The sequence below is a fragment of the Macaca fascicularis genome, chromosome 14 (genome assembly GCF_037993035.2).
Source record: "Macaca fascicularis isolate 582-1 chromosome 14, T2T-MFA8v1.1".
Taxonomy (NCBI): domain Eukaryota; kingdom Metazoa; phylum Chordata; class Mammalia; order Primates; family Cercopithecidae; genus Macaca; species Macaca fascicularis.
This window is the reverse complement of record NC_088388.1, coordinates 45,241,717-45,256,642: the sequence shown is the minus strand read 5'-3', so window position 1 is coordinate 45,256,642 and position 14,926 is coordinate 45,241,717. Positions and strand designations below refer to the sequence as shown.

The 14,926-nt window shown below is 34.6% G+C and overlaps 1 protein-coding gene across 5 annotated transcripts in view; it reads left to right on the top strand.

Annotated features, from left to right (window-relative positions):
• PRMT3 (protein arginine methyltransferase 3) overlaps positions 1 to 14,926 on the top strand; it is a 128,703-nt gene that overhangs the window by 75,629 nt on the left and 38,148 nt on the right. For all 5 annotated transcript variants that reach the window (XM_045371609.2, XM_015434975.3, XM_065528380.1 and 2 more), the window contains 2 exons: positions 5,683 to 5,870; positions 8,154 to 8,240. In XM_045371609.2, the coding sequence (XP_045227544.1) occupies positions 5,683 to 5,870; positions 8,154 to 8,240 (275 nt within the window). The remainder of the gene's footprint in view (positions 1 to 5,682; positions 5,871 to 8,153; positions 8,241 to 14,926) is intronic.

Genomic DNA, 14,926 nt, shown 5'->3' with positions numbered 1-14,926 from the left:
TGTCTTTTCACCAGTACCATACTGTCTTAATTACTGTAACTTTATACTGAGTCTTGGTCAGGTAAGGACAGTCTCCCCATTTTGATCTTTTTAAAAATTGCTTTGATAGTTTGGTCATGTGGCAAGAGGGAGTTTAAAATAAATGTTAAAATCTGGCTATTTCTGCTTAAAAAAAAGAGACTGCTAGAATTATGAAGGGATTGAATGAATATATCAATTTGGGAATGATCAACATTTTAATATTGAGTTGTCTAGTTCATGAGCATAATGTATCTTTTCATTTTTAAGTTGTCTTATTTATTTTTTTTTAATGGAGTCTGTCTCTGTCACCCAGGCTAGAGTGCAGTATCACGATCTTGGCTCACTGCAACCTTTGCCTCCTGGGTTCAAGCAATTCTCCTGCCTCAGCCTCTCGAGAAGCCGGAATTACAGGCGCCTGCCACCATGTCCAGCTAATTCTTTGTATTTTTAGTAGAGATGGGGTTTCAACATGGTGGCCCGGCTGGTCTTGATCTCTTCACCTTGCTTGCTTGGTTTCCTTTTGTGTTTTTGTTCTGTTTTTGCCTTGTCATCTCATTCCTTTGCTCAGAGCAAAATAAGCTTAAATGTTACCATTTTCCTTACTTTGTCCTGAAATTTTATTTATCTCCACTCTTTTCAACCCCCTTTCTCCTTCTCTTCCAACAAGTACCGTTTACCTTAGGAACGTGGGGTTCCTCTTTCCTTTTCTTCCATTTGAAAAGCATTAAAATGTGGCATCATGCGTAATGGAAAGCGTATGGATTTCACAATTAGACCTTAAGGTGAATCTCTGCTATATCAGCTGACTAGTTATCTGGTTAGTTGAAGAAGACCAGGTATTTGGGCAGGTTACTCTCTGCCCAAGTTACTCTCTGAATTTAAGTTTTTTTAATTTATAAAATGAAGATTATAATCCAACTTTGTAAAATTATTCAAAAGTCTAAATGAGATGCTTGACACAAAGTAGTTGCTTAATAAATATTAATTCCCAGGCTGAGTTACAACTGGTGCACATGAGATTAGCATTAGGTTATACTTTATAAAAGTTAATGAAATGAATTTAAGCATTGTGGTATTAACACTTACCTTTTATTCAGCACTTCACATTTTCTACACGTTAACATAGATTATCTCAATATAATCAGCCACTGGCGTTGGTTCATAGTGCTTAAAGGATTCCTTTAGTATTTTCATAACTGTCTACTTCCTCATCTTCAGATCTGCTTTTTTCACATTTATTAGTTTGAGTTTGTTCAGTAATAGAGCGGTAGTATCATTTTCTATTTTTCAGCGTGTAATTTTTCAAAGCATATTACAGCTATATGTTAGCCTTAGCTAAGCTTTAGTGGGTCTACTCATTATTTATACATTAATGATGGGGAAATGAGTCCAATTTCCAAATAAATATTACTTTTTAAAGATACCTTTATTATATAAACTAGAAACTAATTTTTAAAACTCATTTAATTCCCATTTGGTGACTTTCTAGTACATTTTCTTTTACGCATACCAAGCATTTTTGCTACCATTGTTATTTCACTAAAATCTTCATATTGTTCATATATATTGTGGAAAAAAGTGGTTTATTTTGACTTATTTATTATCTCCTTTGTTTTAAATCTTTTTACTCTGTGGTTATTTATACAAACAGTGATACAAAATTCCTAGTGTTTACTAGAAATTGTTTCTTTATGCACCTCTATCTTATCCTTTAGTGTCCAAAAGTTTATGAGGCATTTCTAAGGGATAAAGGATTTCCCATTTTTATCTATTCACCATGTGAGCCGTTCTAGTGACAAATGAATTCTGGGCAGTGAATCGAGAAGGACACAGATGTCAAAGCCATGAATTTATAAATGGTCTGTTAAGAGGGTGCTTTTGTCCAATCAGCGCTTTGTTAATTTCACCTACAAGAAGAAATAATTATTCAATTATAGCTTCTATCTGACAAAAATCAAATGACAAATGTGTCAGAATGCGAAGGTAAAGGGTTAGTCAGGATTCTGGCAGGTGGTCCAAGATTTTAGCCAGCTGTGAGGAGGTGGATATAGAACCAAATTGACCTATAACACTGATTATATATCCTTGTGAATATTCATAGATCTTACTAACTGAAAGATTAAAAATAATTTATTTCCAAATTCTAGCAATATAAAAACTGCTTTTCTGTATGTTTGTGAAAGACAAATAATTTGAAAAATACACAACACCCAAAAATAAAATCATGTTCTTCTTTAGTTTCTCTTCTAATTACCAACATATTCAAAATTGTTTTATTACTTTTAGTAAGTTACGATTTTTTCTTATGAAAAAGTTATCTTTATTTTTATGCTGTCACTAATATATTAATATAGAACCAGAGATAAGTAAAATTTTTCAGTAAAAGGCCATATAGTAAATATTTTTCAGTTTTATAGGCCATATAGCCCCTGTCCCAGCTATTCAACTCTGCCACTGTAGCGCAGTGTGGCCATAGACAACATGTAAACAAATGAATGTGGTAGTGTTACAGCTAAACTTCATATATTAATACAAAAACTGGCAGCAGCCTGGATTTGACTATGGGCCACAGTCTGCTGACCCTGATAAGAGAGACTGATGGCATTTTAAAACTTCAGTAAGATTTTAAAAGATATTCTAAAATAGCAGAACTGTATGAACTATGTTAAGTATCTTGAATGTCTGTGCACTGCACAACTCCGGAGGATATTCAGTTCCCATGAAGTATATAGTGTGAATGGCACTCGGACCATATGGTGGCCCTGATAATAACCTCCCTCCATTTCTGCTCATTTATGTCAAGGGTATCTGTATCTAGCCTGCTGCCTGTTTTGTAGATAAAGTTTTATTGAAACACAGCCATGCTTATTTGTTTACATATTGTCTGTGGCTTCTTTCACACCAACAATAGCAGAAAGCAGTAGTTTCAACAAAATTCAGTTTTGTCCACAAAACCTAAACTGGTAACTTCACAAAAAATGTTTCCTGACCACCTGACTATACCCTTACTATGTTCCTCTTTAATGATGAAATGACAGGGCATAATGTGGGAAAGCTTCTATAATTATTCAGTCCAACAAAGGATGTATCAGGAAGTTAGCCACATACCTAACGTTGCTTCCAAATTCTTATTTTTTTATTCAGTGTTTCTCATCTTAAGGATCTGGTTCAGGAAACTAAATATACTTCCTTATGGCTGATCCTCTTACTGAGTTAACATTTTCAATAACAAATCAGTTACTTTGAAGAATTTTTATAAGTCAAGAATTTAAACACAATCCAGAGGCTTTACCTGTTTGTGGAGGAAGGGGAGAGTTTGCATGGCCATGGACTCTGTTCTGGTGCAGCTGGCATACCTCCCTCACATGCCTATCAGGGAAGACTTGAGAAACTTCTTGTCAGTGACTTAGTACTAGGTAGTTTTTTCTGAGTATCTCACAAGTTAGATTTGGAAGCAGGTGCTTTGATGCCAGTAGATCTTATCATGGGCTTTATTTGGAGAATAATTTAGTGCTGCTATTAGTGAATAATAAAATTGCTAAGGCTGTGGAAATAAATGTTTGGAGGAAGGAGGGGGTAATTTTTCTACTGTTTACACCTGAAAGCTAGTTAATACTCATTTTTTGTTTGTTTGTTTGTGCTGCATTTCTTTGGTACATTTACACTTGTTTCAGTTTGCTGATATGGGAACATGTGATTTATATTTTTAATTCATGAGTACCCTAAAAGTTGATATTTGAGATATGGGAAAGACAAAGTTAATTTTGTTATTTCTTTACTTGTTATTAGTGGAGAGTTTCTCCTTCAATCACTCTTTCCTTAACTCATGCCTTCTTGGTTCTCTTACTTTTGTGGCCCCAGCTTCTTGGTCAAGTTCCTTGAATTCTAGTATTCATCATCCACTCTCCCTAGGTCTCGTGAACTCCTGTTACTTATCTTTCATTTATATGCCTATGGTCTCCAAATTTATGTCTTCAACTTAGATAACCTCTTTTGAATTTCAGACCTTTGTATTCGGCTACATTTCAGACATTTTTATCTGTTTGTCTCTTAAGCACTAAATGCTCCTGTTCCTTTTGAATCTCCCCATATTTATGTCCTATTATAATATATACCGTCACAATCTGTGCTGTTACTGAAGCTAAATGCTGTCATCCTTGACTTTTCTTCCACAGCCAGTCAGTCTCAAAGTCCTCTGAGTTCTACTTCATAAATATCCCTTGAATACGTCTCATCCTTTCCCTTCCCACAGCAATATCCTAGTTCAGATCACCTGGTTTATTTTAACGATCTCTTAATTTGTCTCAGTTTTCATCTTAGACTCTCCCATTATTCTCCACATTGCATTCTAGGTGGTTCATCTAAAATCAAAATCTAGTCATGTTGCTACCCTATGTAAAAATTTTTTACTGGATTATCATCATTCTTAGAATAAAGTCCAATTTACTCATTTGGTTTACTCAGCATGTAGTCTTTGGTCTCTACTTAACTTTCTAGCCTTTTGTCTATTTCTCTCTAAATTAGATTGTATATGGGCCATCCCATCTATTGTGACCCTTTATCCACACTGCTGCTCACTTTGCCTAGAATACGCTTTCCCTCCCCACTCCCAACTCACTGGGCTTCAGTTCTTATCTTATATATTATCCCTTCTCCCCTGCCCCAGCCAAGTCTGAATTAGCTAGTTTTGCCATGAGCTCCCTTAGTACCTTGTATGCTCTCACTCTTAGTATTTATTACCTCACAAATAACTGTGCATTTCTTCCTCAAAAATTGTCTAAATATAAGTTTATTGAGGGTAGTGATATGTGTCCATAGTCTGTAAATTAGACTGGCACATATGTCTGGCACATACTTTATGCTTATAAATATTTTTCTATTAAATGACAGTAATATGAAGTGGTCTTCTGTATAACGATAAAACCCCATTACATGATTTTCTTACATGCTACATATCTTTTTAAATGATTTGTCCTTTTCTGCATGTTTTTAGAGGAATATAGGAATAAGTAAAGATCTAGTACCTTTTAAGTTAGCACACTTTAAGTTTTAATATCAATAAATATGTTTATTTCAGGATTGTTTAATTATATGATCCTATTTTAATTCAGACCCTATCATTGGAATCCCTGGTTTAATCTTATCATCATGATAATGGCTATCTGGGTTTTTTTTTTGTTTTTTTGAGATGGCGTCTCGCTGTGTCTCCCAGACTGGAGTGCAGTGGCGCGATCTCTGCTCACTGCAAGCTCCGCCTCCCTGGTTCACGCCATTCTCCTGCCTCAGCCTCCCAAGATAGCTGGGACTAGAGGTACCCGCCACCACACCCAGCTAATTTTTTTGTATTTTTAGTAGAGACAGGGTTTCACCGTGTTAGCCAGGATGGTCTCAATCTCGTGACCTCATGATCCACCCGCCTCGGCCTCCCAAAGTGCTGGGATTACAGGCGTGAGCCACCATGCCCGGCCAATAATGGGTATCTGTTTTTAAAAGAGGCTATAAGATGAAGCATGGTTGTTTTTCCTGATCTATACCTTCATTAATCTCCCATTGCTAGTAATCCTTACTGATGGATTTGATATTTATATTTAGCCTTTAAAAAAATATATTCCATAAGAAAAGGAGATAATGCTTAATTTTCGGGCATTTTATTTGTTACAGTCTACCCTGACATTTGCACTATCAGCCTTGTAGCAGTGAGTGATGTGAATAAACATGCTGATAGAATTGCTTTTTGGGATGATGTCTATGGCTTCAAGATGTCCTGCATGAAGAAAGCAGTTATTCCAGAAGCTGTTGTGGAAGTTTTAGATCCGAAGACTCTTATTTCAGAACCTTGTGGTATTAAGGTAGGTGTTTTGCTAACTTTATTTTTTATAATGGCATTGCTATTTTTCTTAGTTCAGCATTTGAAAATAATACATTGATTTTATATGTGGGCTTTCAAAACAGTACTTTTCCCATTGTAATCAGTCTAAAACAAATTGAGGTCATGTTTACCAGTTGACTGTATCATCTCTTTGGAATCACTTCTCTATATATTAAAACTCCTTACACTCAGTTTTACAGTCCTTCAAATCTAACTCTGAACCAGTTAACAATTTATATTTACTTTGGCTTAATCAAGGTAAAAAGTCCTGCTGTATTATTAGTTCTGCTTCATCACCCCCTCCTAGCCTTATTTTAGCTTCTCATTTATAGCCAGATTATTCATTTGTGTCATATATTCCACACAGGTTAACTTCTCTCATTCAGATTTCTTCCAGCGTTTTCAGATGAATTACATGTAGTGAATTTGCCCATGAAACGAAAGCCCTACTAGGTTCAGATTTCTCAGTTAATTACTTTTGTATTTTGTCAACTTATTTTTTGCCATGTTAATCTCTGGTTTTATTGTGAATTTTTCTATGTTGAATTTACATGGGTTCACTAATAACTTTGCAGCAAAAAATAATACTGCTTAACTCCTTAATTTGTCTGTTTCAACTAGATAATCAAATCTAGAGCAATATGTTCAGTGTTAGGTTCAGGATATTGTCTTTTTTTTTTGTCTCTTGAGACAGAGTCTCGCTGGCACCCAGGCTGGAGTGCAGTGGCGCCATCTCAGCTCACTGCAATCTCTCTGCCTCCCGGGTTCAAGCAGTTCCCCTGCCTCAGCCTCCCGAGTAGTTAGGACTATAGGCATGCACCACCATGCCTGGCTAATTTTTTGTATTTTAGTAGAGACGGGGTTTCACCATGTTGGCCAGGATGGTCTCGATCTCCTGACCTTGTGATCTGCCTGCCTCGGCCTCCCAAAGTGCTGTCTTCTCTTTTTAATCATGCTGTTACTTTCATATAGCATCAATATTTCTTCTCTGTACAAAGTATTTAGTACATATTTAGTTTTCTTAAATGGATACAGCATTAAAAGTTAGTATAGAGTAATAAACGTGAAGTTTCTTAACAAGAGCAGGCTGATTAAAAGTGCATTCAGCTTTTAAGAAAAACAGTTTGCTTGATGGTTATAAGACTGTTCAGTGCTCTGGTACACTGATAGTAAAGGGTTTATTTGGGCTCTTTGGCTCAGGATAGGAGTGTACAGTTATGACCAACTAAGCCTTAAAGTTGAGCAGAAAGAGGAGAGTTGGTGGAGGTTGCTGATTTCTCTCTCTAGTGATCTCTGCTTAATGCAAAAACTACTATCAATAAATAGTTGAGATAGAAAAATTTAGAACTGAAAACAAGGTGTTAAAAAGTGTAGGTACTCCTTTCTTTTTTTAACATTTATTTACATTTATTTAAGTAAATAGTTTGTTCTGTATTCTCCAGTCCTCCCACAAACACATTGTACTGTTAAATTTTTTTCTCAAATTGTTTTCAATAGTGTCTCAGGTGTGTGGTTACATTAATTGCATTCACTGGGTTATGATCTTCTCCTGACTGGTCAGCTGATGATGGTCTTTACAGCACATTTCTGATTAGACTCCTGTAGTTGAAAGGTGATTCCATCCCTTCTCCAAAGTATAATAGAGAAGGATTTGAAAAAGGCAGAATGGGAAAATAAAGATAATTCGCTATTTTTTTCTCCGGGTTGAATCTCCATAGTTTTGCTGTTTTGTTTGAATTGTGTGGTTTCTCCTCATATCTATCAAAACCTATCTTCAAATACAATTATATACATGAATTTTAAAACAACTTTCTTTTCATTAGCCTGTGTTTTCAAGTTGGCAGTTCCTATAAATGTATTGACACATAATTTATAGCAATTGTGTTGGGTGTACCATACACGATAGGCAAAATGTTAGGTGAAACACAGGAAAACATTTTTGGTTTGAAAGTATTTATTTTAGTGTGTCAGGAAAACTTTAGCACATTAGAGCTATGATTTGATAAATACTGTTGTTTACAAGGAGTCTAAGTTAAATGAATTTAAGGAAAAATTAACAAAATGATAGTACTAGTACTCCTTAAACTTATAAATAATTCCAAAAACTAGCATGTAGTTAAAGTTTGCAAAACATTGGTTTCTAATAATCATTTGTGCATAAAAGAAGTAGTGTTTGTCTGGGTTGTTTTTGTTGTTTTTTTTTTTTTTTGGGCTTTTGGACTATTTTTACTAAGCTCTTTCTTCACTCCTTTTTAATGGGTAGCATATAGATTGCCATACAACATCTATCTCAGATTTGGAGTTTTCATCAGATTTTACCCTGAAAATCACAAAGACATCCATGTGCACGGTAAGCTATTTTGTTCTGCTTTTACAAATTTCACTAGCAGTGCAGTTGATTGGCAGGCTAATGAGTTTAATTACCAGGCTTGTGACAAATGAAAACGACTATTGCCTCTGACAGTCTACCATTGCCTTTGCTAGGCCATTGAACAGATCCAATTAATAGGTCAGTAAACTTCAAAGAAGTTTAATTCAGTAGAAAAGGTATTAGGAAACCCTGTTTACATAATGATTTTTCTGTATAGAGTCTTCATCATTTCCTATCACATGATTAGTCAAGAGTACTCAACTTTATCTTCAAAGACCAAAGTTCATACCGTATTCCTCCCTTTAACTCTTAACATTTAATTTAGATGGAAGATATGTTTATTTGGTAGAATATTTTATATTTATGTATAAAAAAATTATAGAATTGCTATTGAGTTAACTTTCAAAAATCTCATAGTTACCTTTCTTTCAAAAATCTAATAATAAATCTAATAATAATTTAATGGTCTAATAGAAAAAAATCCTTTGGAAACGTTAGGGAGATCTGGGTTCATATGTGGTTCTACCACTTATTTCATTGTTCAAGTTACCTAAGTAATCTGTACTTCAGACTATTTAATTGCTTTAAGAAAAATGGGGATAATTCTATTTCAATGACTCATTACATGGATTAATGAGATATATGTGAAATACCTACAGTATAGCCAGAAACATTAATTATTAAAATGTAAAAAATTTTTCCCCTCAATTTATAAATATTTATTAAGGTAACATTTACTGCTGTCAGGAGACTCAAATTGTTCATAAAATGTGCTCCTTTATAGTATGAGTTTATATAGGTGGTATTAACATGAATATTTATATTATTTTTAAAATATATGGTTTTTAAAACTATGTCCTCAGAAGTTACCATTTTTATGGAAAATTGTATTGTCAGAATCTGTAAAATAGATTATAAGTCATGTTAACATTGAGTCTTCTGCCTGATTCTTTTAAATATTTGGTTCAGATTGATATACACAAGACTTCATGTCTTCTTTACAGTTATTTCAGTTCATTTTGATTCAGCGATTATTTTATATCCAAATAAGTTTAACAACATACTTTGATGTTTTGAGGGCTTCTTCTTTTAGTTGAAGTTGGCTTTATAATTTTTTAAAGTTTAAATATCCAGATTCCAGATTTGTGACTTTGGAGCACTCATCATTTATTTAATTAACAAAAAGCAAAATTTGATTCTTTGTATTTCCCATGCATTTTCTAATTCTGCTTTTTAGTAATTATTTTTGTCAATTGAAATTAGGCTAAAGACTAACTCCTAGACTTTCCTCTGTTTTGATATTAGTAATACATGAGAGTTGAAAAAAGACCATCTTGACTGATGAAAATTGATCAATCATGTATAAAGGAATTCCTAGATATAAATTGTCATATCACCAGTATTAAGTATATATTTCGCATTTATTTTCAGTGACTATCACATGAATCAAAATAGAGCAGATGTGAAACTAGTGAAGATGTCAAAAACTGTTGTGCATATTTGTGAACTCTATATAGATAGAAAAGTTTATTGACTTTCATTGAAATGTTCTTTTTTTTCTAGTTTATTGGTCAGGGTTCTTAGTTTTAGACAACTGAATTTAAATCAGTTGTTTAAACTGAGAGATTTATTAGAGGGAATATAGTAGTTTCCAGACACATTGGGAGAGCAAAAGGAACAGACTGTATTTTGAACTTCTAGAAACTTCTAGAACCACACCTTTAAACTGGCCTGCTACAGAGCTGCCTGTTTTAAATCACCTACCACTGTAGGTTCTGTTTACCCTAATTCCCCTGGCCCACTCCGTGTTAGCCACCACTGACAACCCCACATGAATGAAACTCTTTACTACCATCCTGGTTCCTGGTTTTCTGTCCTCCCAACCCATGTAGGTCCATTTCCTCCTTCCAAATCTTCATTCAGCATATCTGCTTGGTGAATCTAGGTCATTTTGGGCCCTAGCTGTCAGTAAGTTTTGGAAACTAGTTTTAGCTACAGTTTTGTACTACAGATCTGGAGTTTCATAACACATACATGGAATTGTTTTCTATTTCCTAGTATTTAGGATAGAGTACAAGAAGGTTTGTATTAAAAGAAACTGTATCTTTCAGTCATCTTAGTTTTATTCTGTATACTTAGAGTAAAAAGAAACAAAAAAAACTGATAAAGTCTATTTAATTCAGAGATTGTAATTGAACTTTTAATATTGAAGAATCAAAGGGTCAAGTAGTTACTTGCTGCATTTGTCCCTGTACAAAGTTCCATAAGAAAAGTGAATTTTAAGTAAACTGTTACATTATATCTCTATAAAGTACCTTTTATTTAGATTTGCATTTTTAGTCTCACCTTGCCTGAATGGTGTTTATGAAAAAGTTTGTTTGGAAATTAGGTGAGCCTGAGGTTTGCGAAGAAGGTGGCAGGTTGGAGTGGAGTTTTAGGTGTCTAGTCACTGCTGAATAACCTAGTTCCATAATTCACCTCAGGAAGAATGTATTGTTACAAACCATTTATTGGATGCGTGCCAGGTACTGAAGATAAAATATTTTAGTAGTTGGCATTGAATGTTAACTCTTCTGATGTTATCCTTTCAAATTTAGTTAATATTATCAGAGGAAGATAACTTATATCAACAGTCATTGAACACTTGAATGTCAGATAATGTGCTGATCACTTTAAAAGCATTATTTAGTTCTCGTAATAACCATTTGAGATGAGTACTCATATTATTCCCATCTTGCTGGTGAAGGAAAAATTTGCTATGTTTTACTTGTGAAATAAAATCTCCTTACTCTTTTCTGACCTGAAAAACCTTCTTGGTGGGATTGTAGAAACTATTAAAAGAACATAGAGAAACCTTTGAATAAGATCTCAAGGGGTAGAAGAAAGCAGGCTTCGTGTTGCATTTGAAACAGATTTAACAGTGTTTATTTTTGGCAAATAATCCAGCAGTTGGAATGAAGAGGGAAAGAGAATATGTATAATCAGAATTCACTCTTCTTAGAGACAGGCCTCACAGATTCATGTGATGAAATCAATACCATAGTTCATCCTCTTTGTAGCAGATAGGAGGTAGATCTTTGAAGTTTCCCTTTATCCTCTCAGAGTAAGCTTATACTTGTTTGGTTAAGCATCTACGTTTCTTGGAAACCTCCTTCCCAGCATGCTTACTCTAACGTGAGCTTGACATAAGATTTTGTGGCCTAATGCTTTTATTAGGTGTTCATTATTTGTGAATCTTAACCATCCGCCCATATTTACTTCGATTCTCTTGCTCTTTGAGGTGGTGTCAACTCCTTACCCTCCCACCTATGGACCTATCCATCTGGAGCTTATTATGCAAGCATGGCCTCTTTGAATGGATTAGTTGCCCAACTTCTGTGGGAATAATCTATAACGAAAGTATTAAAAATGATGAGTGTCTAATTGGAACCTTGTTTCCCCTTTATAGTTAGAAGAATTAGTGAAGATATTGAAAGTTTTTTAAAAGCCTAGTAAAGGAATAAATTACTTTGGGGAATAAGAGGAAGAGATTGGACTTTTTTAGATAGAGGGAAGAAGAAAGTATCTGAATTTGTACTGCTAAGTACAAACCTTCAGATATATTAAATGCTGCTCTGGTGTTGAAACTTGAATGCTCAGCTGCTAATTAAGGTGGAGAATTTCTCTATTGTAGTTAGCCCAGTTTAAATATATGTATATGTATAACATTTTTTTTTTCTTTTTTGAGACAGGGTCTCACTCTATTGCTCAGGCTGGAGTGCAGTGGCATAATCTCAGCCTACTGCAACCTCCATCTTCAGGGTTCAAGCGATCCTCTTGGCTCAGCCTCCCTAGTAGCTGGGACTACAGACGTGCACCACCACAGCTGGCTAATTTTTGTATTTTTAGTAGAGACAGGGTTTCACTGTGTTGGCTGTGCTGGTCTGGAGCTCCTGTCCTCAGATGATCTGCCTGCCTCAGCCTCTCAAAGTGCTGGGATTACAGGCATGAGCCACTCTGCGCCTGGTCATAACCATTTATTTATTAATGAGATTCTAAATTTGTGGCCTAATTTAAAAGTTAGAGGAAATTGGATTTTACAAAGTTACAAGATGCTAAGAACACCCCTTTTGTATTTTAAGAGCATGTATCCTATAGACTGATAATACTTTTATATAGCTTCTTGATCATTAGAACCTTTCATGAAAAACATTTTCTTCTGCAGTCTTCTCCACCACCAAATACACACATCCCCATATGCCACAGGTGAAGTTTCATGGCATTTTAATGTTTTACATTAACAGACTTTATATTTTGGGAATTTAACGTGTGATATTTATATGTAAATGTCTTGAATCTTGGTTGCCTATAATGATTGAAGGATACTTTTTCAATGAATACTGGTATCACATACATAGCAATTTTCTGAGCATTTCTTACTTTATTCTAGGATATTTTTGACAGTTTAGATAAAATTGTCATTGTTTTTACAATAGAGATGAAGGTTTAGTTGGCTCCTGACATTTCATCTGTCATATCAGCCTCCTTAGCCAAAAATGAACAATAAGGTCAGTTATTTTTGTGGAAAGTTTATAGGTGTTCAAAAGCAAAAGCGGTGAGACTATAAAATTTAGAACTCATGTTTTATCTTGTGAGTTCTAGTTTATTTATAATGTCATTTGTGTAATATTTTTACTCTGTATGCCAAGTGGCATTTATATTTGCATTTTTGTGTCTATAAGCTACTTAAAAGTATAGAAAGGTATGTTCGTTCATAATTCTAAGTATATATTAAATGATTTTTAGTAATGCTTATTATAGAACAAATGAGTTGTTTACCTTAAAAATGAAAATAGGTAAGATGGATTTATCAGATTACATGCTCACACACAAATAATACAGATTGAGTATCCCTTATGCAAAATGCTTGGGCCCAGAAGTGTTTCAGATTTAGAAATTTTTTGGATTTTGGAATATTTCCATTTCCAGTTATGCATTCCTAATGCAAAAATCTGAAATCCAAAAGCATTTCCTTTGAGCGTCATGTCATCACCCAAAGTTTTAGATTTTGGAGCATTTCAGGTTTTCAGATTATGGGTATTCAACCTGTAAAGGTTTTTATTTGATATATCATTTCTTAATAGTTTTTATATCTTAATTTCAGCATTTTTTTCTTTTATTCTACTTTTCTATTAGCATGTACTAGCATGACTGGTATAGCAATTTTCAGTTTGCACAAACATTCCTTAACATGTTTATAAATGTCATTTAAGAATGTTTTTCCTAGGAATTTTTCTTTGTTAAACATGTGAATTTAAAAAGAAGCAGACTTTTTTTATACAGTCATACATCACTTAATGAGGGGGATATATGTGAAGAAATGTATCATTAGGCAGTCTTGTCATTGTGCAAATATTATAGAATATACTTATGAAAACCTAGATTATATAGCCTACTATACACCTAGGCTATATGGTATAGCCTATTGCTCCTAGGTTACAAACCTGTACAGCACATTACTGTATTTACAACTATAGGGAGTTATAACACAATGGTATTTATATATCTAAACATAGAATAGGTACAGTAAAAATATGGTATAATTTTTTCTTCAACTTTTCAATTCTGGGGTTCATGTGCAGGATGTGCAGGTTTTTTCCATAGGTAAACGTGTGCCATGGTGGTTTGCTGTACAGATCATCCCCTCACCCAGGTAGTATGACCAGTGTCCATTAGCTGTTCTTCCTGATGCTCTCCCTTCCTCAATCTCCTCCCTCTAAACAGGCCCCAGTATTTGTTGTTGCCTCCCCAGGTATCCATGTGTTGGCATTATTCAGCTCCCACTTATAAGTGAGAACATGTGGTGTTTGATTTTCTGTTCCTGCATTTGTTTGCTGAGGATAACAGCTCCCAGCTCCATCCACAGCCCTGCAAAGGACATGATCTTGTTCCTTTTTAGGGCTGCATAGTATTCTGTGGTATATATGTATATGTACTACATTTTCTTTATCCAGTCTCACATTAATGGGCATTTAGGTTGATTCCATGTCTTTGCCATCATGAATAGTGCTGCAGTGAACATACATGTGCATGTATCTTTATAATAGAATTATTTGTATTCCGTTGGATATGTACCCAGTAATGGGATTGCTAGGTCAAATGGTAGTTCTGCCTCTAGGTCGGTCTTTGAGGAATCACCACTGTCTTCCACAATGGTTAATTTACATTTCCACCAACCATGTAAGTGTTCCTCCTTCTCCACAACCTCACCAGCATCTGTTTTACTTTTTAATAATCGCCATTCTGACTGGTATAACATGGTATTTCCTTGTGGTTTTGATTTGCGTTTCTCTAATGATCAGTAATATTGAACTTTTTTTCCATATGTTTGTTGGCCACAAGTGAAGAAGTATTCCTGTCCTTTGCCCACTTTTTAATGGTTTTTCTTGTAAATTTGCGTTAGTTCCCAGTAGATTTTGAATATTAGACCATTGTCAGATGGATTGCAAAAATCTCCCATTGTGTAGGTTGTCTGTTCATTCTGATGATAGTTTCTTTTGCTGTGCAGAAGCTCTTTAATTAGACCCCATTTGCCAATTTTTGCTTTTGTTGCAATTGCTTTCAGCATTTTTATCATGAAATCTTTGCCCATGCCTATGTCCTTAGTAGTAGTACCTAGATTTTCT